Below are 23,936 nucleotides of genomic sequence, written 5' to 3' on the forward strand. Positions count from 1 at the left end.
GTCATACCCAAGAAGACTTGAGGCTGTAATCACTGCCAAAGGTGCCTCAACAAAGTACTGAGTAAATGGTCTGAATATTTACAGTACCAGTCAAAAGTGTTAGAACACCTACTCATTCAAGGGTTTTTATTTATTTTTTTACTATTTTCTACATTGTTGAATAATAGTGAAGACATCAACACTATGAAATAACACATATGGAATCATGTAGTAACCAAAAAAGTATTAAACAAATCAAAATATATTTGCTATTTTAGATTCTTCAGATCTTCTTCACCCTTTGCCTTGATAACAGCTTTGCACACTCTTGGCATTCTCTCAACCAGCTTCATGAGGTAGTCACCTGGAATGCATTTCAAATAACAGGTGCACCTTATTAAAAGTTAATTTGTGGAATTTCTTTCCTTCTTATTAATGCGTTTCAACAAATTTTCTTTTTATTTTATTTATTTCACCTTTATTTAACCAGGTAGGCAAGTTGGGAACAAGTTCTCATTTACAATTGCGACCTGGCCAAGATAAAGCAAAGCAGTTCGACACATACAACGACACTGAGTTACACATGGAGTAAAACAAACATACAGTTGATAATACAGTATAAACCAGTCTATATACGATGTGAGCAAATGAGTTGAGATAAGGGAGGTAAAGGCAAAAAAAGGCCATGTTGGCAAAGTAAATACAATATAGCAAGTAAAACACTGGAATGGTAGATTTGTAATGGAAGAATGTGCAAAGTATAAAAATAAAAATAATGGGGTGCAAAGGAGCAAAATAAATAAATTAAATACAGTAGGGAAAGAGGTAGTTGTTTGGGCTAAATTATAGGTGGGCTATGTACAGGTGCAGTAATCTGTGAGCTGCTCTGACAGTTGGTGCTTAAAGCTAGTGAGGGAGATAAGTGTTTCCAGTTTCAGAGATTTTTGTAGTTCGTTCCAGTCATTGGCAGCAGAGAACTGGAAGGAGAGGCGGCCAAAGAAATAATTGGTTTTGGGGGTGACTAGAGAGATATACCTGCTGGAGCGTGTGCTACAGGTGGGAGATGCTATGGTGACCAGCGAGCTGAGATAAGGGGGGACTTTACCTAGCAGGGTCTTGTAGATGACATGGAGCCAGTGGGTTTGGCGACGAGTATGAAGCGAGGGCCAGCCAACGAGAGCGTACAGGTCGCAATGGTGGGTAGTATATGGGGCTTTGGTGACAAAACGGATTGCACTGAGATAGACTAAATCCAATTTGTTGAGTAGGGTATTGGAGGCTATTTTGCAAATGACATCGCCAAAGTTGAGGATTGGTAGGATGGTCAGTTGTACAAGGGTATGTTTGGCAGCATGAGTGAAGGATGCTTTGTTGCGAAATAGGAAGCCAATTCTAGATTTAACTTTGGATTGGAGATGTTTGATATGGGTCTGGAAGGAGAGTTTACAGTCTAACCAGACACCTAAGTATTTGTAGTTGTCCACGTATTCTAAGTCAGAGCCGCCCAGAGTAGTGATGTTGGACAGGCGGGCAGGTGCAGGTAGCGATCGGTTGAAGAGCATGCATTTATTTTTATTTGTATTTAAGAGCAATTGGAGGCCACGGAAGGAGAGTTGTATGGCATTGAAGCTTGCCTGGAGGGTTGTTAACACAGTGTCCAAAGAAGGGCCAGAAGTATACAGAATGGTGTCGTGTGCGTAGAGGTGGATCAGAGACTCACCAGCAGCAAGAGAGACCTCATTGATGTATACAGAGTCCAAGAATTGAACCCTGTGGCAGAATTGAACCCCCCATAGAGACTGCCAGAGGTCCGGACAGCAGACCCTCCAATTTGACACACTGAACTCTATCAGAGAAGTAGTTGGTGAACCAGGCGAGGCAATCATTTGAGAAACCAAGGTTGTCGAGTCTGCCGATGAGGATGTGGTGATTAACAGAGTCGAAAGCCTTGGCCAGATCAATGAATACGGCTGCACAGTAATGTTTCTTATCGATGGCGGTTAAGATATCGTTTAGGACTTTGAGCGTGGCTGAGGTGCACCCATGACCAGCTCTGAAACCAGATTGCATAGCAGAGAAGGTATGGTGAGATTAGAAATGGTCGGTAATCTGTTTGTTCACTTGGCTTTCGAAGACCTTAGAAAGGCATGGTAGGATAGATATAGGTCTGTAGCAGTTTGGGTCAATAGTGTCCCCCCCTTTGAAGAGGGGGATGACCGCAGCTGCTTTCCAATCTTTGGGAATCTCAGATGACACGAAAGAGAGGTTGAACAGGCTAGTAATAGGGGTGGCAACAATTTCGGCAGATAATTTGGAAAGAAAGGGTCCAGGGTGTCTAGCGTAGGGGTCCAGATTTTGCAGCTCTTTCAGAACATCAGCTGAACGATTTTGGGAGAAAGAGAAATGGGGAAGGCTTGGGCGAGTTGCTGTGGGGGGTACAGTGCTGTTGACCGGGGTAGGAGTAGCCAGGTGGAAAGCATGGCCAGCCATAGAAAAATGCTTATTGAAATTCTCAATTATGGTGGATTTATCAGTGGTGACAGTGTTTCCTAACTTCAGTGCAGTGGGCAGCTGGGAGGAGGTGTTCTTATTCTCCATGGACTTTACAGTGTCCCAGAACTTTTTTGAGTTTGTGTTGCAGGAAGCAAATTTCTGCTTGAAAAAGCTAGCCTTGGCTTTTCTAACTGCCTGTGTATAATGGTTTCTAGCTTCCCTGAACAGCTGCATATCACAGGGGCTGTTCGATGCTAATGCAGAACGCCATCAGTTGTGTTGTTACAAGGTAGGTGTTGTATACAGAAGAAGAAGCCGTATAAGTCCATATTATGGCAAGAAAAACTCAAATAAGCATTCTTCTCTCTCTACCCCCCTCACATCACCACACGGTCTTTCACACCTCCCAGCCCTTCTCAGCAGAGAGGAAGTGGGCAGTGTGGAGAGAATAGGCTGGGTGGACAGGATATAAGTCATTAAAGCGTTTAGAGAGAGGAAGTGATAGAATACATTGAGATGGAACACACCTGTCTTCTACTCTGTGAGTACCTATATGGTTTAATACCTGTATAGTTTAATACCTGTATAGTTTAATATCTGTATAGTTTAATATCTATATAGTTTAATATCTATATAGTTTAATATCTGTATAGTTTAATATCTGTATAGTTTAATATCTGTATAGTTTAATATCTCTATAGTTTAATATCTCTATAGTTTAATATCTATATAGTTTAATATCTCTATAGTTTAATATCTCTATAGTTTAATATCTCTATAGTTTAATATCTGTATAGTTTAATATCTCTATAGTTTAATATCTGTATAGTTTAATATCTATATAGTTTAATATCTCTATAGTTTAATATCTGTATAGTTTAATATCTGTATAGTTTAATATCTGTATTGTTTAATATCTGTATAGTTTAATATCTATATTGTTTAATATATGTCTTGTTTAATATCTATATAGTTTAATATCTCTATAGTTTAATATCTATACAGTTTAATATCTATATAGTTTAATATCTCTATAGTTTAATATCTCTATAGTTTAATATCTATATTGTTTAATATCTCTATAGTTTAATATCTGTATTGTTTAATATCTATACAGTTTAATATCTCTATAGTTAAATATCTTTATAGTTTAATATCTGTATAGTTTAATATCTGTATAGTTTTAATATCTATATAGTTTAATATCTGTATTGTTTAATATCTCTATAGTTTAATATATCTCTATAGTTTAATATCTGTATAGTTTAATATCTGTATAGTTTAATATCTATATAGTTTAATATCTGTGGAACAGCTCAGTGTTTACATCATGTACCGTAGTGATAGTTTTCTCTGTGTTTCAGTGCTGTTCAGTACACTGGTATACTCCGGCCTCAGTCATAATGGAGGTATGTATCTATTTATTCATCACCTGCTCAATTTCCCTACTCCTCTTATTCTCCTCTTCTCTCTCTCTGTTTACTCCTGCTACTCCTCTCATATCAAGTCTCTCCCTCCTCTTATTCTCCTCTTCTCTCTCTCTGTTTACTCCTGCTACTCCTCTCATATCAAGTCTCTCCCTCCTCTTATTCTCTCTCTCTCTCTCTCTGTTTACTCCTGCTACTCCTCTCATATCAAGTCTCTCCCTCCTCTTATTCTCCTCTTCTCTCTCTCTGTTTACTCCTGCTACTCCTCTCATATCAAGTCTCTCCCTCCTCTTATTCTTCTCTCCTCTTCTTCTCCTCTCCTCTTCTCTCTCTCTCTCTCTACTCCTGTTTCTCTTCTCATATCAAGTCTCTCCCTCCTCTTCTTCTCCTCTTGCTCTCCTCTTCTCTCTCTCTCTACTCCTGCTACTCCTCTCATATCAAGTCTCTCCCTCCTCTTCTCCTCTTCTTCTCCTCTCCTCCTCTTCTCCTCTTCTTCTCCTCTCCTCCTCTTCTCTCTCTCTACTCCTGCTACTCCTCTCATATCAAGTCTCTCCCTCCTCTTCTCCTCTTCTTCTCCTCTCCTCCTCTTCTCTCTCTCTACTCCTGCTACTCCTCTCATATCAAGTCTGTAGTTGTGATTCTCTGTCTGGTGTAGTGATCTTGTGTGTGTGTGTTGTGTGTGTTGTGTTTCTGCAACCAGTCAGTGAGCAGTACATAGGTTACTGAGTAGCTTACGCATGAGCAGGGCCAGAAGGAAGGTCTTGTGGTCAAGCAGGTAAAGCGTTTCTCTTCTCAGTTCCCTTCTCAGTTCTCTTCTAGCTAGACAAGACGACAACAAAAAACTGCACAGGAATACAATTGGGAGGTCTGTCTCCAACAACGTAGCAGACACAAGCTAGTTGTTTCTCTCTGTGAGGTCACCTTCCTGACAACCAAAGCTAGTTGTTTCTCTCTGTGAGGTCACCTTCCTGACAACCAAAGCTAGTTGTTTCTCTCTGTGAGGTCACCTTCCTGACAACCAAAGCTAGTTGTTTCTCTCTGTGAGGTCACCTTCCTGACAACCAAAGCTAGTTGTTTCTCTCTGTGAGGTCACCTTCCTGACAACCAAAGCTAGTTCTTTCTCTCTGTGAGGTCACCTTCCTGACAACCAAAGCTAGTTCTTTCTCTCTGTGAGGTCACCTTCCTGACAACCAAAGCTAGTTCTTTCTCTCTGTGAGGTCACCTTCCTGACAACCAAAGCTAGTTCTTTCTCTCTGTGAGGTCACCTTCCTGACGTTCTAATTGTTTGGAGCAGATTTAGATTGTGACATTCTTTCTTTCTTTAATCTTAAATGTGATTTAAGAAGGCGCCGGAGTGGATGGCTGCTGTTTTATGGGCTCTGTGCTATTTTGTTAGTTTATTTCGCATTGTTTGTAACTTATTTTATGCATAATGTTGTTGCTACCCGTCTCTTATGACCGAAAAGAGCTTCTGGAAATCAGAACAGCGATTAGTCATCTTGAACTAGACAAATCATTTTTCTTTAAATGAGTCAGACGAGATGGATTTACTCCAGACAAAACCTTTTCCTCTTCAGGTGACAGAAAAGATTTAGCATGGGTCCTCAGAGCCTCAAAAGGTTTTACAGCTGCACCATCGAGAGCATCCTGACGGGTTGCATCACTGCCTGGTATGGCAACTGCTCTGCCTCCGACCTCAAGGCACTACAGAGGGGAATGCGTTCAACCCTGGACATCACTGGGGCTGAGCTGCCTGCCATCCAGGACCTCTATGACAGGCGGTGTCAGAGGAAGGCCCTTAAAATTGTCAAAGACTCCAGCCACACTAGTCATAGACTGTTCTCTCTGCTACCGCATGGTAAGCTGTACCAGAGTGCCAAGCATTCAGACTCCTGAACAGCTAATCAAATGGCTACCCAGACTATTCACATTGATCGGTAATATAGTCTCCACATTGACCAGACTATTCACATTGACTCTGTACGGTACCCCCTGTATATAGTCTCCACATTGACTCTGTACCCCCTGTATATAGCTCCACATTGACTCTGTACCGGTACCCCTGTATATAGTCTCCACATTGACTCTGTACTGGTACCCCTGTATATAGTCTCCACATTGACTCTGTACCGGTACCCCCTGTATATAGTCTCCACATTGACTCTGTACCGGTACCCCCTGTATATAGCCTCCACATTGACTCTGTACCGGTACCCCCTGTATATAGCCTCCACATTGACTCCCCTGTATATAGCCTCCACATTGACTCTGTACCGGTACCCCTGTATATAGCCTCCACATTGACTCTGTACCGGTAACACCCTGTATATAGCCTCCCCCTGTATATAGCCTCCACATTGACTCTGTACCTGTATATAGTCTCCACATTGACTCCCCTGTATATAGCCTCCACATTGAGTACCCTCCACATTGACTCTGTACCGGTACCCCTGTATATAGCCTCCACATTGACTCTGTATAGCCTCCACATTGACTTGACTCTGTATATACATTGACTCTGTAATACCCTGTATATAGCCTCCACATTGACTCTGTACCCGTAACCCTGTATATAGCCTCCACATTGACTCTGCACCGGTACCCCCTGTATATAGTCTCCACATTGACTCTGTACCGATAACCCTGTATAACGCCTATCTATTGCTATTTTACTGCTGCTCTTTAATTATTTGTTATGTTTATTTATTATTTTAGGTATTTTTCAACCAGTTATGCATTAGGGGGCGCTATTAAAAATGTTCGATGAAAAACGTTCCCGTTTTAAACAAGATATTTTGTCACGAAAAGATGCTCGACTATGCATATAATTGACAGCTTTGGAAAGAAAACACTCTGACGTTTCCAAATCTGCAAAGATATTGTCTGTGAGTGCCACAGAACTGATGTTACAGGCGAAACCCAGCTACAAATCCAACCAGGAAGTGTCGCATTTTTTGAAACGCCTCATGCCAATGACTCCTTATATGGCTGTGAATGAGCTATGAGCTATGAATGAGCTTACGTTTTCCACGCATTCCCCAAGGTGTCTACAGCATTGTGGCGTATTTTTAGGCATTTCCATTGAAGAATAGCCGTAAGGGACCATATATAGCGAGTGGTCACATGATGTCTCCCGCAGAAAATCTCGCGTAAAATACTGAGGTAGCCATTTTTCCAATCGCTTCTTATGAGAAACCAATTGCCTCGATGGATATATTATCGAATATATATGTTAAAAACAACGTTTGCCGTGTTTCTGTCGATATTATGGAGCTAATTTGAAAAAGGTTTGCCGTTTTGGCGTTATAGTTGCAGCATTTTCCGGTCGATTTCTCAGCCAAGCCTGATGAAGAAACGGGAGCCTACAAAAATAATATTTTTGGAAAAAAGGAACATTTGCCATCTAACTGGGAGTCTCCTGAGTGAAAGCATCTGAAGTTCTTCAAAGGTAAATGATTTAATTTGGTTGCTTTTCTTATTTTCGTGAAAATGTTGCCTGCTGCCAGCAGAGCCTAGCATAGCATTATGCCATGATAAACTTACACAAATGCTTGTCTAGCGTTGGCTGTAACACATATTTTGAAAATCTGAGATGACAGTGTTGTTAACAAAAGGCTAAGCTTGTGTTTGAATATATTTATTTCATTTCATTTGCGATTTTCATGAATAGGAAACGTTGCGTTTTGGTAATGATCTAGTTTCTAGGGGTATTTATGACCGCTGCGTTATGCTAATGCGTTTGAGGCTATGATTACGCTCCCGGATCCGGGTTTGATCGTCGCAAGAGGTTTTAACACTGCATTGTTGGTTAAGGGCTTGTAAGTTAAAATTTCACTGTAAGGTGAAATACCTGTGTATTCAACTGTTGTGTTCGGCGGGTGTGACAAATGAAAATTGTTTTGATTTGACCCTCTGTCGTCAGCACCTTTCTGGATATGAGTCAGTGCTTTTGCAAGACTATTCTCTCTGTGATGACACCTGGATGTGAGTCAGTGCTTTTTACAAGACTATTCTCTCTGTGATGACACCTGGATGTGAGTCAGTGCTTTTTACAAGACTATTCTCTCTGTGATGACACCTGGATGTGAGTCAGCTAGTGATTTTTACAAGACTATTCTCTGTGATGTCACCTGGATGTGAGTCAGTGCTTTTTACAAGACTATTCTCTCTGTGATGACACCTGGATGTGAGTCAGTGCTTTTACAAGACTATTCTCTGTGATGACACCTGACACCTTTTTACAAGACTATTCTCTCTGTGATGTCACCTGGCTGAGTCAGAGTTTTTACAAGACTATCTCTCTGTGATGTCACCTGGATGTGAGTCAGTGCTTTTTACAAGACTATTCTCTCTGTGATGACACCTGGATGTCAGTCTGTGATGTCACCTGGATGTGAGTCAGTGCTTTTTACAAGACTATTCTCTCTGTGATGTCACCTGGATGTGAGTCAGCTAGTGCTTTTTACAAGACTATTCTCTGTGATGACACCTGGATGTGAGTCAGCTAGTGATTTTTACAAGACTATTCTCTCTGTGATGTCACCTGGATGTGAGTCAGCTAGTGCTTTTTACAAGACAATTCTCTCTGTGATGACACCTGGATGTGAGTCAGCTAGTGATTTTTACAAGACTATTCTCTGTGATGACACCTGGATGTGAGTCCTGGACTATTCTCTGTGATGACACCTGGATGTGAGTCAGCTAGTGCTTTTTACAAGACTATTCTCTCTGTGATGACACCTGGATGTGAGTCAGTGCTTTTTACAAGACTATTCTCTCTGTGATGACACCTGGATGTGAGTCAGTGCTTTTTACAAGACTATTCTCTCTGTGATGACACCTGGATGTGAGTCAGCTAGTGATTTTTACAAGACTATTCTCTCTGTGATGACACCTGGATGTGAGTCAGCTAGTGCTTTTTACAAGACTATTCTCTCTGTGATGACACCTGGATGTGAGTCAGCTAGTGCTTTTTACAAGACTATTCTCTCTGTGATGACACCTGGATGTGAGTCAGTGCTTTTTACAAGACTATTCTTTGATGACAAGACTGCTTTTTACAAGACTCTCTGTGATGACACCTGGATGTGAGTCAGTGCTTTTTACAAGACTATTCTCTCTGTGATGACACCTGGATGTGAGTCAGCTTTTACAAGACTATTCTGCTGTGATTTTACAAGACTATTCTCTCTGTGATGACACCTGGATGTGAGTCAGTGCTTTTTACAAGACTATTCTCTCTGTGATGACACCTGGATGTGAGTCAGTGCTTTTTACAAGACTATTCTCTGTGATGTCACCTGGATGTGAGTGATGACACCTGTGATGTCACCTGTGAGTCAGCTAGTGCTTTTTACAAGACTATTCTCTCTGTGATGACACCTGGATGTGAGCCAGCTAGTGCTATTTACAAGACTATTCTCTCTGTGATGACACCTGGATGTGAGTCAGCTTTTAGACTATTCTCTCTGTGATGACACCTGGATGTGAGTCAGTGCTTTTTACAAGACTATTCTCTCTGTGATGACACCTGGATGTGAGTCAGTGCTTTTTACAAGACTATTCTCTCTGTGATGACACCTGGATGTGAGTCAGTGCTTTTTACAAGACTATTCTCTCTGTGATGACACCTGGATGTGAGTCAGCTAGTGCTTTTTACAAGACTATTCTCTCTGTGATGACACCTGGATGTGAGTCAGCTTTTAGACTATTCTCTCTGTGATGACACCTGGATGTGAGTCAGTGCTTTTTACAAGACTATTCTCTCTGTGATGTCACCTGGATGTGAGTCAGTGCTTTTTACAAGACTATTCTCTCTGTGATGACACCTGGATGTGAGTCAGTGCTTTTTACAAGACTATTCTCTCTGTGATGACACCTGGATGTGAGTCAGTGCTTTTTACAAGACTATTCTCTCTGTGATGTCACCTGGATGTGAGTCAGCTAGTGCTTTTTACAAGACTATTCTCTCTGTGATGTCACCTGGATGTGAGTCAGTGCTTTTTACAAGACTATTCTCTCTGTGATGACACCTGGATGTGAGTCAGCTAGTGCTTTTTACAAGACTATTCTCTCTGTGATGACACCTGGATGTGAGTCAGCTAGTGATTTTTACAAGACTATTCTCTCTGTGATGTCACCTGGATGTGAGTCAGTGCTTTTTACAAGACTATTCTCTCTGTGATGACACCTGGATGTCAGTCAGCTTTTACAAGACTATTCTCTCTGTGATGTCACCTGGATGTGAGTCAGCTAGTGCTTTTACAAGACTATTCTCTCTGTGATGTCACCTGGATGTGAGTCAGCTAGTGATTTTTACAAGACTATTCTCTCTGTGATGTCACCTGGATGTGAGTCAGCTAGTGCTTTTTACAAGACTATTCTCTCTGTGATGTCACCTGGATGTGAGTCAGCTAGTGCTTTTTACAAGACTATTCTCTGTGATGACACCTGGATGTGAGTCAGCTAGTGATTTTTACAAGACTATTCTCTCTGTGATGTCACCTGGATGTGAGTCAGCTAGTGCTTTTTACAAGACTATTCTCTCTGTGATGTCACCTGGATGTGAGTCAGCTAGTGATTTTTACAAGACTATTCTCTCTGTGATGTCACCTGGATGTGAGTCAGTGCTTTTTACAAGACTATTCTCTCTGTGATGACACCTGGATGTGAGTCAGTGCTTTTTACAAGACTATTCTCTCTGTGATGTCACCTGGATGTGAGTCAGCTAGTGATTTTTACAAGACTATTCTCTCTGTGATGTCACCTGGAGTGTGCTTTTTACAAGTCTGTGATGACACCTGGATGTGAGCAGTTTTTACAAGACTATTCTCTCTGTGATGACACCTGGATGTCAGTCTATTGCTTTTACAAGACTATTCTCTCTGTGATGTCACCTGGATGTGAGTCAGTGCTTTTACAAGACTATTCTCTCTGTGATGACACCTGGATGTGAGTCAGTGCTTTTTACAAGACTATTCTCTCTGTGATGTCACCTGGATGTGAGTCAGCTAGTGCTTTTTACAAGACTATTCTCTCTGTGATGTCACCTGTGATGTCACCTGGAGTCAGTCAGTGCTTTTTACAAGACTATTCTCTGTGATGACACCTGGATGTGAGTCAGCTAGTGATTTTTACAAGACTATTCTCTCTGTGATGTCACCTGGATGTGAGTCAGCTAGTGCTTTTTACAAGACAATTCTCTCTGTGATGACACCTGGATGTGAGTCAGCTAGTGATTTTTACAAGACTATTCTCTGTGATGACACCTGGATGTGAGTCAGCTAGTGATTTTTACAAGACTATTCTCTGTGATGTCACCTGGATGTGAGTCAGTGCTTTTTACAAGACTATTCTCTCTGTGATGACACCTGGATGTCAGTCAGCTTTTAGACTATTCTCTCTGTGATGTCACCTGGATGTGAGTCAGCTAGTGCTTTTTACAAGACTATTCTCTCTGTGATGTCACCTGGATGTGAGTCAGCTAGTGCTTTTTACAAGACTATTCTCTCTGTGATGACACCTGGATGTGAGTCAGCTATTGCTTTTTACAAGACTATTCTCTCTGTGATGTCACCTGGATGTGAGTCAGTGCTTTTTACAATAATATTCTCTCTGTGATGACACCTGGATGTGAGTCAGTGCTTTTTACAAGACTATTCTCTCTGTGATGTCACCTGGATGTGAGTCAGCTAGTGCTTTTTACAAGACTATTCTCTCTGTGATGTCACCTGTGATGTCACCTGGATGTGAGTCAGCTCGTGCTTTTTACAAGACTCTTCTCTCTGTGATGTCACCTGCTTGCAGTCTCAGTCAGCCTCTTCAACAGCCAACAGTTTGAATGACTGAGTCAATGATTTGGTTTAGTTGGAAAGACTACTGTGTAACAGAAGTGGTTTGTTGAAACACGCCCACGTGATGACAAGTAACCTGGTCTGAGACATGAAGACTTGTATTGGGTACACAAGGCTTACTTGTTTGGGACTTGGTCCCTGTGGCGGAATCAAATCAGCGGAAATTTTAGAGCGCCACCTATAGTTTTCGATAAAACTCAAACTTTCATTAAAACACACATGCAAGGTACTGAATTAAAGCTACACTTGTTGTGAATCTAGCCACCAAGTCAGATTTGTAAAATGCTTTTCGGCGAAAGCATGAGAAGCTATTATCTGATAGCATGCACCCCCCAGAATACCAGACCGTCAACAAAACAACAGATTTTGCGGTAGCCAGCTCTACCCAAAACGCAGAAATAAAATATAAAACATTCATTACCTTTGACGAGCTTCTTTCTTGGCACTCCTATATGTCACATAAACATCACAATTGGGTCTTTTTCCCGATTAAATCCGTCATTGTATACCCAAAATGTGATTTGCTGAAGACCGGTCTGATCCAGAAAAATGCCCCTTTACAAGACGCAACGTCACTTTTTAAAATTACAAAAGTTGCCTATAAACTTTTACAAATTACTTCAAATTACTTTTCTAAACCAACTTTAGGTATTAATAAACGTTAATAATCTATCAAATTGATCACGGGGCGATCTGTATTCGATAGCAGCAAGTCTTGAAATCATACTCCATGTTTTCACTTTCATAACATCCTGTGGTGCGCCCCAAGAAAGGTAGTGCCAATACGTCATCTAACCAAGGATAAAGCAGACTGAAAATGCCAGTACTGGCGACATCGTGCTGTAGGCGTTTACAGGGGATCCTCATGTATTTTCTTCAGCCTTAGACAATACATTGACTGGCGGATGAATATTATTTTTGTGTTTTTGGTGAACAGTTTTTCGAAGGATTTTTACTCCTAAACACGTTATGTTATAGCCACAGACACGATTTAACCAGTTTTAGAGACTTCAGAGTGTTTTCTATACACACACACTTATCATATGCATATACTATATTCCTGGCATGAGTAGCAGGACGCTGAAATGCGATTTTTAACAAAAAGCTGCGAAAATCCGCAGCCTCCTTAACAGGTTTTAAGCTCAGTGGGCTAAAACAGTCATTTGCGGTGCAGGAGATCTGGGTTCAAACCAGGGTCTCATATTGAATCTGGTGTAGACTGGTAGAACTAATCAAATGGTCTCATATTGAATCTGGTGTAGACTGGTAGAACTAATCAAATGGTCTCATATTGAATCTGGTGTAGACTGGTAGAACTAATCAAATGGTTTCATATTGAATCTGGTGTAGACTGGTAGAATAATCAAAGGATTTCATATTGAATCTGGTGTAGACTGGTAGAACTAATCAAATGGTTTCATATTGAATCTGGTGTAGACTGGTAGAATAATCAAAGGATTTCATATTGAATCTGGTGTTGACTGGTAGAACTAATCAAAGGGTGTCATATTGAATCTGGTGTAGACTGGTAGAACTAATCAAAGGGTGTCATATTGAATCTGGTGTAGACTGGTAGAACTAATCAAAGAGTAACTTAGATGTGAGAGTGATACATCTCTCAGACTGACCCTTTCTCTCTCTTTCTGTCTCCCCTTCCTCTATCTCTCTCTGTCTCCCTGTCTCTCTGTCTCCCCCTCCTCTGTCTTTCTGTCTCTCTGTGTCCCACTCCTCTCTGTCCCCCCCTCTCTCTTCCTCCAGTATCTCTGAGCGTCCGTCCCAACAGATCTCAGTTCTTTGAATATGAGTCTTTAATTGTGAGCTGTGAGGTTCAAGAGAGCTCTGCTGGATGGACACTGAAGAGATACACATCGACTGGGAAGCTTTCAGCTTGTGGAACCGACTGGGGAAAACAACAAGGTTTTTCATGCATCGTGTCACTAATACTATCAGACAGTGGGGTGTACTGGTGTGAGTCTGGGTCTGGAGAACACAGCACTGCTGTCAACATCACAGTACATGGTATGTCCACAAATCTACTAATATTATAGTGTTTAGTGTTTAATCTGGTTTCAGATAGCTGATGTTATGTTTATATATGATGATTATATATTATATACAGTTGGAGCTGTGATCCTGGAGAGACCTGTTTATATATGATGTTTATATATTATATACAGCTGGGGCTGTGATCCTGGAAAGCCCTGCCCTTCCTGTGACTGAGGGACATTCTGTGACTCTGCGCTGCCGATACAGAAAGGACAAGGAAATTAATGTAACACACTCAAACCTCACAGCCGATTTCTACAAAGATGGATCCCTCATCAGGACTGAGACTACAGCAGAGATGACCATCCCTGCAGTATCCAAGTCAGATGAAGGACTCTACAAGTGTTCCAACTCTGAAGGAGAATCACCGGAGAGGCTGATGACTCTGACAGGTGAGGAAAAAAAAATCACATTCCAAATAGTTCTATTTTGTTTTAGGAAATGCACATTTTAAGCCATTCAGAAATTCAGTGCTGTCTGTCTGTCTGTCTGTCTGTCTGTCTGTCTGTCTGTCTGTCTGTCTGTCTGTCTGTCTGTCTGTCTGTCTGTCTGTCTGTCTGTCAAACTTTTCAGGTGTTCTGCCACTGTGTACTCTCTGTTTTGGGCCAAATAGCATTCTAGTTTGTTCTGTATTGTTGTTAATTCCAATGTGTCAAGTAATTCTCTTTTTGTTTTCTCATGATTTGATTGGGTCTAATTGTGTTGCTGTCCTGGTGCTCTGTGGGGTGTGTTTGTGTTTGTGAACAGAGCCCCAGGACCAGCTTGCTTAGGGGACTCTTCTCCAGCTTCATCTCTCTGTAGGTGATGGCTTTGTTATGGAAGGTTTGGGAATCGCTTCCTTTTAGGTGGTTGTAGAATTTAACGGCTCTTTTCTGGATTTGGATAATTTGTGGGTATCGGCCTAATTCTGCTCTGCATGCATTATTTGGTGTTCTACGTTGTACACTGAGGATATTTTTGCAGAATTCTGCATGCAGAGTCTCAAATTTGGTGTTTGTCTTGGTTGGTGAGCGGACCCCAGACCTCACAACCATAAAGGGCAATGGTTTCTATAACTGATTCAAGTATTTTTAGCCAGATCCAAATTGGGATGTCAAATGTTATGTTCCTGTTGATGGCATAGAATGCCCTTCTTGCCTTGCCTCTCAGATCGTTCACAGCTTTGTGGAAGTTACCTGTGGCGCTGATGTTCAGGCCAAGGTATGTATAGTTACCTGTGGCGCTGATGTTCAGGCCAAGGTATGTATAGTTTTTGTGTTCTCTAGGGGAACAGTGTCTAGATGGAATTTGTATTTGTGGTCTGGCTGACTGGACCTTTTTTTTAAACACAATTATTTTGGTCTTACTGAGATTTACTGTCAGGGCCCAGGTCTGACAGAATCTGTGCAGAATATCTAGGTGCTGCTGTAGGCCCTACTTGGTTGGTGACAGAAGCACCAGATCATCATCAAACAGTAGACATTTGACTTCAGATTCTAGTAGGGCGAGGCCGGGTGCTGCAGACTTTTCTAGTGCCTGCACCAATTCGTTGATATATGTCAGAGGTTGGGGCTTAAGCTGCATCCCTGTCTCACCCCACGGCCCTGTGGGAAGAAATGTGTGTGTTTTTTGCCTATTTTAACTGCACACTTGTTGTTTGTGTACATGGATTTTATAATGTCATATGTTTTTCCCCCAACACCACTTTCCATCAATTTGTATAGCAGACCCTTATGCCAAATTCAGTCAAAAAATGTTTTTAAATCAACAAAGCATGAGAAGACTTTGCCTTTGTTTTGGTTTGTTTATTTGTCAGTTAGGGTGAGCAGGGTGAATACATGGTCTGTTGTATGGTATTTTGGTAAAAAGTACATTTGACATTTGCTCAGTACATTGTTTTCACTGAGGAAATGTACAAATCTGCTGTTAATGTGTCATGCCCTGTCCTTAAAGATCCTTTTTATTTCTCTATTTGGTTAGGTCAGGGTGTGATTTGGGTGGGCATTCTAGTTTTTCTATTTCTTTGTTTGGCCTGGTATGGTTCCCAATCAGAGGCAGCTGTCTATCGTTGTCTCTGATTGGGGATCATACTGAGGCAGCTGTGTATCGTTGTCTCTGATTGGGGATCATACTGAGGCAGCTGTGTATCGTTGTCTCTGATTGGGGATCATACTGAGGCAGCTGTGTATCGTTGTCTCTGATTGGGGATCATACTGAGGCAGCTGTCTATCATTGTCTCTGATTGGGGATCATACTGAGGCAGCTGTGTATCGTTGTCTCTGATTGGGGATCATACTGAGGCAGCTGTGTATCGTTGTCTCTGATTGGGGATCTTATTTAGGCAGCCCTTTTTCCCACCTTAGTTTGTGGGATCTTGTTTTTGTATAGTTGCCTTGTGCACTGCAATACTGCACGTTTGTTATATTCTTTGTTGTTTTTGTTGTAAGTTTCACGATTAAATATAATGTGGAACTCTACGCTGCGCCTTGGTCCAATCATTTCAACGAACGTGACAGAAGATCCCACCACCAAAGGACCAAGCAGCATGGCCAGGAGGAGCAGGGATCCTGGACCCGGGAGAAAAGGGAGTGGAGGACATAATGGAGGACATAATGGACAATGGGAAGAGGTAATGGCAGGGGACAAGACCCTGCCATGGAAGCAGGTGGAGGCAGCGAAGGACGGTAAACTACGACTCCGGGGTTCGCAATCACGACGCAAGCACGAGAGGCAGCCCCAAAAATGTATTGGGGAGGGTGGCACACGGGGGGTCGGTGGAGTCAAGGAGTGAACCAGAGCCAGTCTGGGAGAGGAAGGTGAACTTGGAGGGGAGTGAAGGGACTCAGAGACAGTTAATGAGTTGATGGGGAAATTGAAGGAGAGTGTGTCCTTAGTTTAATGCCACCTGAGTCAGCTCTCCGTACTCGTCCTGAGGAACCGTCTGGTGAAGACTGTGCCCGGCCCCACGGACCGGGTCTCCAGTACGTCTCCCCAGCCCTGCACATTCTGTGCCAGCTCTCCGCACTCGCTTTGAGGAGCGTGTTATCGTTCCGGTACAATGTGTGCCGGTTCTACGCACCGTCTCCAGTGCGCCTCCACAGCCCGGTACGTCCTGTGCCAGTTACCCACACTTGCCGTGCGAAGGTTGTCATCCGTCCAGGACATGTTGTGCCAGCTCTACACTCCAGGCCTCCTGTGTGTCTCCCCAGCCCGGTACGTCCTATGCCTGCTCCACACACAAAGCTTCCAGTGATGATCTATGGCCAGAAGCCTCCAGTGATGATCCATGGCCCGGAGCCTCCAGTGATGATCTATGGCCCGGAGCCTCCAGTGATGATCCATGGCCTGAAGCCTCCAGTGATCATCCATGGCCCGAAGCCTCCAGTGATGATCCATGGCCCGTTGCCTCCAGTGATGATCCATGGCCCGGAGCCTCCAGTGATGATCCATGGCCCAGAGCCTCCAGTGATGATCCATGGCCCGAAGCCTCCAGTGATGATCCATGGCCCGAAGCCTCTAATGATGATCCATGGCCCGAAGCCTCCAGTGGTGATCCATGGCCCGTTGCCTCCAGTGACGGTCGGCAGTCCAGAGCCTCCAGCGACGGTCGGCAGTCCAGAGCCTCCAGCGACGGTCGGCAGTCCAGAGCCTCCAGTGATGATCGGCAGTCCAGAGCCTCCAGTGATGGTCGGCAGTCCAGAGCGACGATCACGGCACCAGAGGCGCCACCAAAGTTAGTGCAGCCATGTGCGGAGCGGGTTCTGCGTCCCGCACTGGAGCCGCCACTGAGGGTAGATTACCACCCAGACCCTCCCCTAAAGGTTCAGGTTTGCGGCCGGGAGACTGTACTTTGGGGGGTGGTACTGTCACGCCCTGACCTTAGACATCCTTTTTATTCTCTATTTTGTTAGATCGGGGTGTGACTAGGGTGGGCAATCTATGTTTCTATTTCTTTGTTGGCCTAGTATGGTTCCCAATCAGAGGCAGCTGTTTATCGTTGTCTATGATTGGGGATCATACTGAGGCAGCTGTTTATCGTTGTCTCTGATTGGGGATCATACTGAGGCAGCTGTTTATCGTTGTCTCTGATTGGGGATCATACTGAGGCAGCTGTGTATCGTTGTCTCTGATTGGGGATCATACTGAGGCAGCTGTCTATCGTTGTCTCTGATTGGGGATCTTATTTAGGCAGCCCTTTTTCCCATCTTAGATTGTGGGATCTTGATTTTGTTCGTTACTGTGTAGCCTTCAGAACTTTCCGTTCGTTTTTGTATATTGTTGTTTATTGGTGTTCATTTTTAAATAAACAAAGATGTTCACCTACCACGCTGCACCTTGGTCCAATCCTTCTCTAAACGAACGTGACATAATTATAATGCAGAGGATTTCCCCAAGGTTGCTGTTGACGCATCTCTCTCTGTCTCTTTCTCTCAGTTCTCTCTCCTCCAGACTCTCTGAGTGTCCGTCCCAACAGATCTCAGTTCTTTGAATATGAGTCTTTAATTGTGAGCTGTGAGGTTCAAGGGAGCTCTGCTGGATGGACACTGAAGAGATACACATCGACTGGGAAGCTTTCAGCTTGTGGAACCGACTGGGGAAAACAACAAGGTTTTTCATGCATCGTGTCACTAATACTATCAGACAGTGGGGTGTACTGGTGTGAGTCTGGGTCTGGAGAACACAGCACTGCTGTCAAAATCACAGTACACGGTATGTCCACAAATCTACGAATATTATAGTATTTAGTGTTTAATCTGGTTTCAGATAGCTGATGTTATGTTTATATATGATGTTAATATATTATATACAGCTGGGGCTGTGATCCTGGAGAGCCCTGTTTATATATGATGATTATATATTATATACACCTGGAGCTGTGATCCTGGAGAGACCTGTTTATATATGATGTTTATATATTATATACAGCTGGAGCTGTGATCCTGGAGAGCCCTGCCCTTCCTGTGACTGTGGGAGATTCTGTGACTCTGCGCTGCAGATATCAGGGAACTCCCTCTGACCTCAAAGCCGATTTCTACAAAGATGGGTCCCTCGTCAGGACAGAGACTACGGGAGAGATGACCATCCCTGCAGTATCCAGGTCAGACGAAGGACTCTACAAGTGTTCCAACTCCGAAGGAGAATCACCGGAGAGACGGATGACTCTGACAGGTGTGAATTAAATCCCTCTTTGTACCATTAAGTTGAATACATCCATTAAACCTATGGTAAATACATCCATTAAGTTGAAACCTACGGTAAATACATCCATTAAGTTGAAACCTACGGTAAATACATCCATTAAGTTGAAACCTACGGTAAATACATCCATTAAACCTACGGTAAATACATGAAACCTACGGTAAATACATCCATTAAGTTGAAACCTACGGTAAATACATCCATTAAACCTACGGTAAATACATCCATTAAACCTACGGTAAATACATCCATTAAGTTGAAACCTACGGTAAATACATCCATTAAGTTGAAACCTACGGTAAATACATCCATTAAGTTGAAACCTACGGTAAATACATCCATTAAACCTACGGTAAATACATCCATACGGTAAATACATCCATTAAACCTACGGTAAATACATCCATTAAGTTGAAAACTACGGTAAATACATCCATTAAACCTACGGTAAATACATCCATTAAACCTACGGTAAATACATCCATTAAGTTGAAAACTACGGTAAATACATCCATTAAACCTACGGTAAATACATCCATTAAGTTGAAACCTACGGTAAATACATCCATTAAACCTACGGTAAATACATCCATTAAACCTACGGTAAATACATCCATTAAACCTACGGTAAATACATCCATTAAACCTACGGTAAATACATCCATTAAACCTACGGTAAATACATCCATTAAACCTACGGTAAATACATCCATTAAACCTACGGTAAATACATCCATTAAGTTGAAACCTACGGTAAATACATCCATTAAACCTACGGTAAATACATCCATTAATTAAACCTACAGTAAATACATCCATTAAACCTACGGTAAATACATCCATTAAGTTGAAACCTACGGTAAATACATCCATTAAACCTACGGTAAATACATCCATTAAACCTACGGTAAATACATCCATTAAGTTGTATTTTGCAGTAACAAATATGTACATTTCAGGGGGAAAAAACACTTCATTTAAAATGTGTGTATTAGTGTGTATAAAAGACTTTGTCAACTTTCTCTTTGTCTTTTTTTGTCTCCAACCCCAAGACCCCACTACAGTGCCAGTGTTGTCCATGTCTCTGCCCAGGCTGCTGAGTAGTCTACTGGTGGTGTGTCCCTACCTGCTGGTGACCGTCATACTGCTGGTGAAAGGCATCAGACGTAGGGCTCAAGGTAAGAACCTGAGTTCATACATTCCACTGGCTCCAACAACCTGTTGTACAAATACATTATAACGGGGTCACGACACTGAACCATGTCTTAGTGTTGATTACTGTAGCTCTGATTGAACCATGTCTTAGTGTTGATTACTGTAGCTCTGATTGAACCATGTCTTAGTGTTGATTACTGTAGCTCTGATTGAACCATGTCTTAATGTGTTGATTACTGTAGCTCTGATTGAACCATGTCTTAAAGTGTTGATTACTGTAGCTCTGATTGAACCATGTCTTAGTGTTGATTACTGTAGCTCTGATTGAACCATGTCTTAGTGTTGATTACTGTAGCTCTGATTGAACCATGTCTTAGTGTTGATTACTGTAGCTCTGATTGAACCATGTCTTAGTGTTGATTACTGTAGCTCTGATTGAACCATGTCTTAGTGTTGATTACTGTAGCTCTGATTGAACCATGTCTTAGTGTTGATTACTGTAGCTCTGATTGAACCATGATTGAACCATGTCTTGAACCATGTGTTGATTACTGTAGCTCTGATTGAACCATGTCTTAGTGTTGATTACTGTAGCTCTGATTGAACCATGTCTTACTGTAGCTCTGATTGAACCATGTCTTAGTGTTGATTACTCTGATTGAACCATGTCTTAGTGTTGATTACTGTAGCTCTGATTGAACCATGTCTTAGTGTTGATTACTGAACCATGATTTAAAGAGTTCACAACTAGCTCTGATTGAACCATGATTTAAAGAGTTGACAACTAGCTCTGATTGAACCATGATTTAAAGAGTTGACAACTAGCTCTGATTGAACCATGATTTAAAGAGTTGACAACTAGCTCTGATTTTGAACCATGATTTAAAGAGTTGACAACTAGCTCTGATTGAACCATGATTTAAAGAGTTGACAGCTAGCTCTGATTGAACCATGATTTAAAGAGTTGACAACTAGCTCTGATTGAACCATGATTTAAAGAGTTGATAACTGTATCTCTGATTGAACCATGATTTAAAGAGTTGACAACTAGCTCTGATTGAGCCATGTCTTAGTGTTGATAACTGTATCTCTGATTGAACCATGATTGAACCATGTTGTAATGTGTTGATAACTGGAGTTCTGATTGAACCATGATTAAAGTGTTGATAGCTGTATCTCTGATTGAACCATGTTGTAATGTGTTGATAACTGTATCTCTGATTGAACCATGTTATAAAGTGTTGATAACTGTAGCTCTGATTGAACCATGTTGTAATGTGTTGATAACTGTAGCTCTGATTGAACCATGTTGTAATGTGTTGATAACTGTAGCTCTGATTGAACCATGTTGTAATGTGTTGATAACTGTATCTCTGATTGAACCATGTTGTAATGTGTTGATAACTGTAGCTCTGATTGAACCATGTTGTAATGTGTTGATAACTGTATCTCTGATTGAACCATGTTGATTGACAGGTGACTAACCCTACTGATTCTATGTAATACTGTATATCTCTAAGTAACTAAACACAGTATTTCTGTTTGATTAACAGGGGTTAAACCCTACTGATTCTATGTAATGTAATACTGTATATCTCTAAGTAACTAAACACAGTATTTCTGTGTGATTGACAGGGGTTTAACCCTACTGATTCTATGTAATGTAATACTGTATATCTCTAAGTAACTAAACACAGTATTTCTGTGTGATTGACAGGGGTTTAACCCTACTGATTCTATGTAATGTAATACTGTATATCTCTAAGTAACTAAACACAATATTTCCGTGTGATTGACAGGTGACTAACCCTACTGATTCTATGTAATACTGTATATCTCTAAGTAACTAAACACAATATTTCCGTGTGATTGACAGGTGACTAACCTTACTGATTCTATGTAATACTGTATATCTCTAAGTAACTAAACACAGTATTTCCGTGTGATTGACAGGTGAGCGTTTTGAAGAACAGTGAGGCTGAGAAACACCTGATCACCATGACAACACTCAGAATGGAACACACAACATTCTAATTCTGGACCTGTTATTTACACCCAAAACAGTTCTTCTTCTCCTGGCCCATAATAGTGGCATTTAAAAATATATATATATGATTTTTCTTATTTTAAGGTGTTTCAATATATGTTGTGTTGTATAATTAATTCAGCAGCAGTCCTTTTAAATGGGTAATCTGCAGATCAAAAATACAAAACCACCCACTGTTTTGGTAAACAGCTGTGTAACCTATACAACCGACGTGTGTTTTTGTTCCTGACATTGATATGACTACGACTATCTGAGAATATAACTGATTGATTTGAATATACAAGTAATATAGGCCTCGTGTTTTTTTATTTTTCAATTTAACATCTAGATACTATCTGACATTTTGTAACATAAATTAATTTCCTCATTCCTGTATGAATAAACATCACAACCACTAGCTGGCTCTCTTTCTCCGTGCTTCCATAACCAACTAAACTCACTGTGAAACAAAGTGAAAGTAACTTTTTGTTTCACTCTTCTACTTGCCGGTCTTGCTTGAACACGTTTGTGTCGCATTTAATTGTTATGTTTGTCCTAGATTATGTTCCTATGAGGCTTTTGGGCTTTTTTTCCCGGGTTTACTGACCGGAACTCAGTTTTATTTTCCTATTACAAACAGCTTTTAGCAACAATATATAAAAATAAAATAAAAACATGTGAAATGAAGACGTCAGCAGCTTGTTGTTTCGGGGGAATTATTCTGTGCATCGGGCTTTCATTGAGAGCAACAGGTAGGTTTAAACTTTAATTATAGTTTTAAATTCCGATACCAGAGAAATTGTATTAAAACGGGCACTTGTTTTTATAAAACACTCCCGTTGATTTTCGGCCCCATCGTCAAAAAGACAGAACGACATGTTTTTGATTTCCTTACGCTCACAACGTAAGTAAATACTCTGCCCTGCGTCATGTCTGGAGACCATTCCAATGCGACAGGTGTCGTTGACAACAAACCTTGGTTACTTTCCAAACACTTAACAGACACACCCTCACTTCTGATGACGAGTTTACACTTGCACGGGGAGGGAGGAAGGAGGAAGGAGAAGGCCTATTCTGTTTACAAATTTACGAAGAAGACTGAAAAGTTGTATTTTTTATGTCTACAGTAACTAAGGTCTTAGGAACGTGTATTTGTAAAACATTTTTTTTTGGTGATTAGTTTTCATATGCACTTAAAATAGTAGGTACCCTTAAATTTAAATTATTCTTTTGTATTTTATTTCTCAGAATAGTTCCTGATTACACTAAAGAGGGTTGTTGGTCTCTCTTACTACAGAGAACCCTTGGTTTGGTCTTGAATATAATGTTCAGTTGAATTTCAACAGCCGGATAACGTCTAGCTCAGAGTTGATGGAATAAGATATTTTCACTTTAAGTTGACTTAAATGGTGCAGATCTCGGTTCCTTACATTCACTGCTCCTACAGCTATTCCTTTTATATAATCTTTGTTGTTTTGTCTTTGTCTATATTATCTCTTAATGCTAGGGGGGATACGGAACTGTCAGATCTCGGTTCTTCATCGTTTACGTTCACTGCTCCTACGTCTTTGACTCATCCTACTACAGTTTATACTTTTATATAATCTTTGTTGTTTTGTCTTTGTCTATATTATCTCTTAATGCTAGGGGGTTACGGAACAGTGTGAAGTGCAAGGCCTTATTTTTATTTGCTAAACAATTTCAAACAGATGTTTGCTTTTCTCAAGAGTCTCACTCAATTTTGGCTGATGCCAACTTCTGGAGGTCACGGTGGGGCAA

At 41.4% G+C, this 23,936-nt stretch overlaps 1 protein-coding gene across 2 annotated transcripts; it reads left to right on the forward strand.

Annotated features, from left to right (window-relative positions):
- The first annotated feature begins 2,714 nt into the window (after positions 1 to 2,714).
- LOC121844783 (low affinity immunoglobulin gamma Fc region receptor II-a-like) lies at positions 2,715 to 23,936 on the forward strand. Of its 2 annotated transcripts, XM_042315302.1 has the most exons (8): positions 2,716 to 3,013; positions 3,837 to 3,881; positions 13,511 to 13,771; positions 13,930 to 14,190; positions 18,212 to 18,487; positions 18,704 to 18,946; positions 20,029 to 20,154; positions 22,085 to 23,936. In XM_042315302.1, exons 1-8 carry the CDS (start codon positions 2,989 to 2,991, stop codon positions 22,105 to 22,107), a joined length of 1,260 nt encoding a protein of 419 aa, XP_042171236.1. In that variant the 5' UTR covers positions 2,716 to 2,988; the 3' UTR covers positions 22,108 to 23,936. The 2 variants fall into 2 exon arrangements, with proteins under 2 accessions (XP_042171237.1, XP_042171236.1); XM_042315303.1 differs by lacking the exon at positions 18,212 to 18,487 and having other exon boundaries at positions 2,715 to 3,013.

Source organism: Oncorhynchus tshawytscha, unplaced genomic scaffold (genome assembly GCF_018296145.1).
Source record: "Oncorhynchus tshawytscha isolate Ot180627B unplaced genomic scaffold, Otsh_v2.0 Un_contig_976_pilon_pilon, whole genome shotgun sequence".
NCBI lineage: Eukaryota > Metazoa > Chordata > Actinopteri > Salmoniformes > Salmonidae > Oncorhynchus > Oncorhynchus tshawytscha.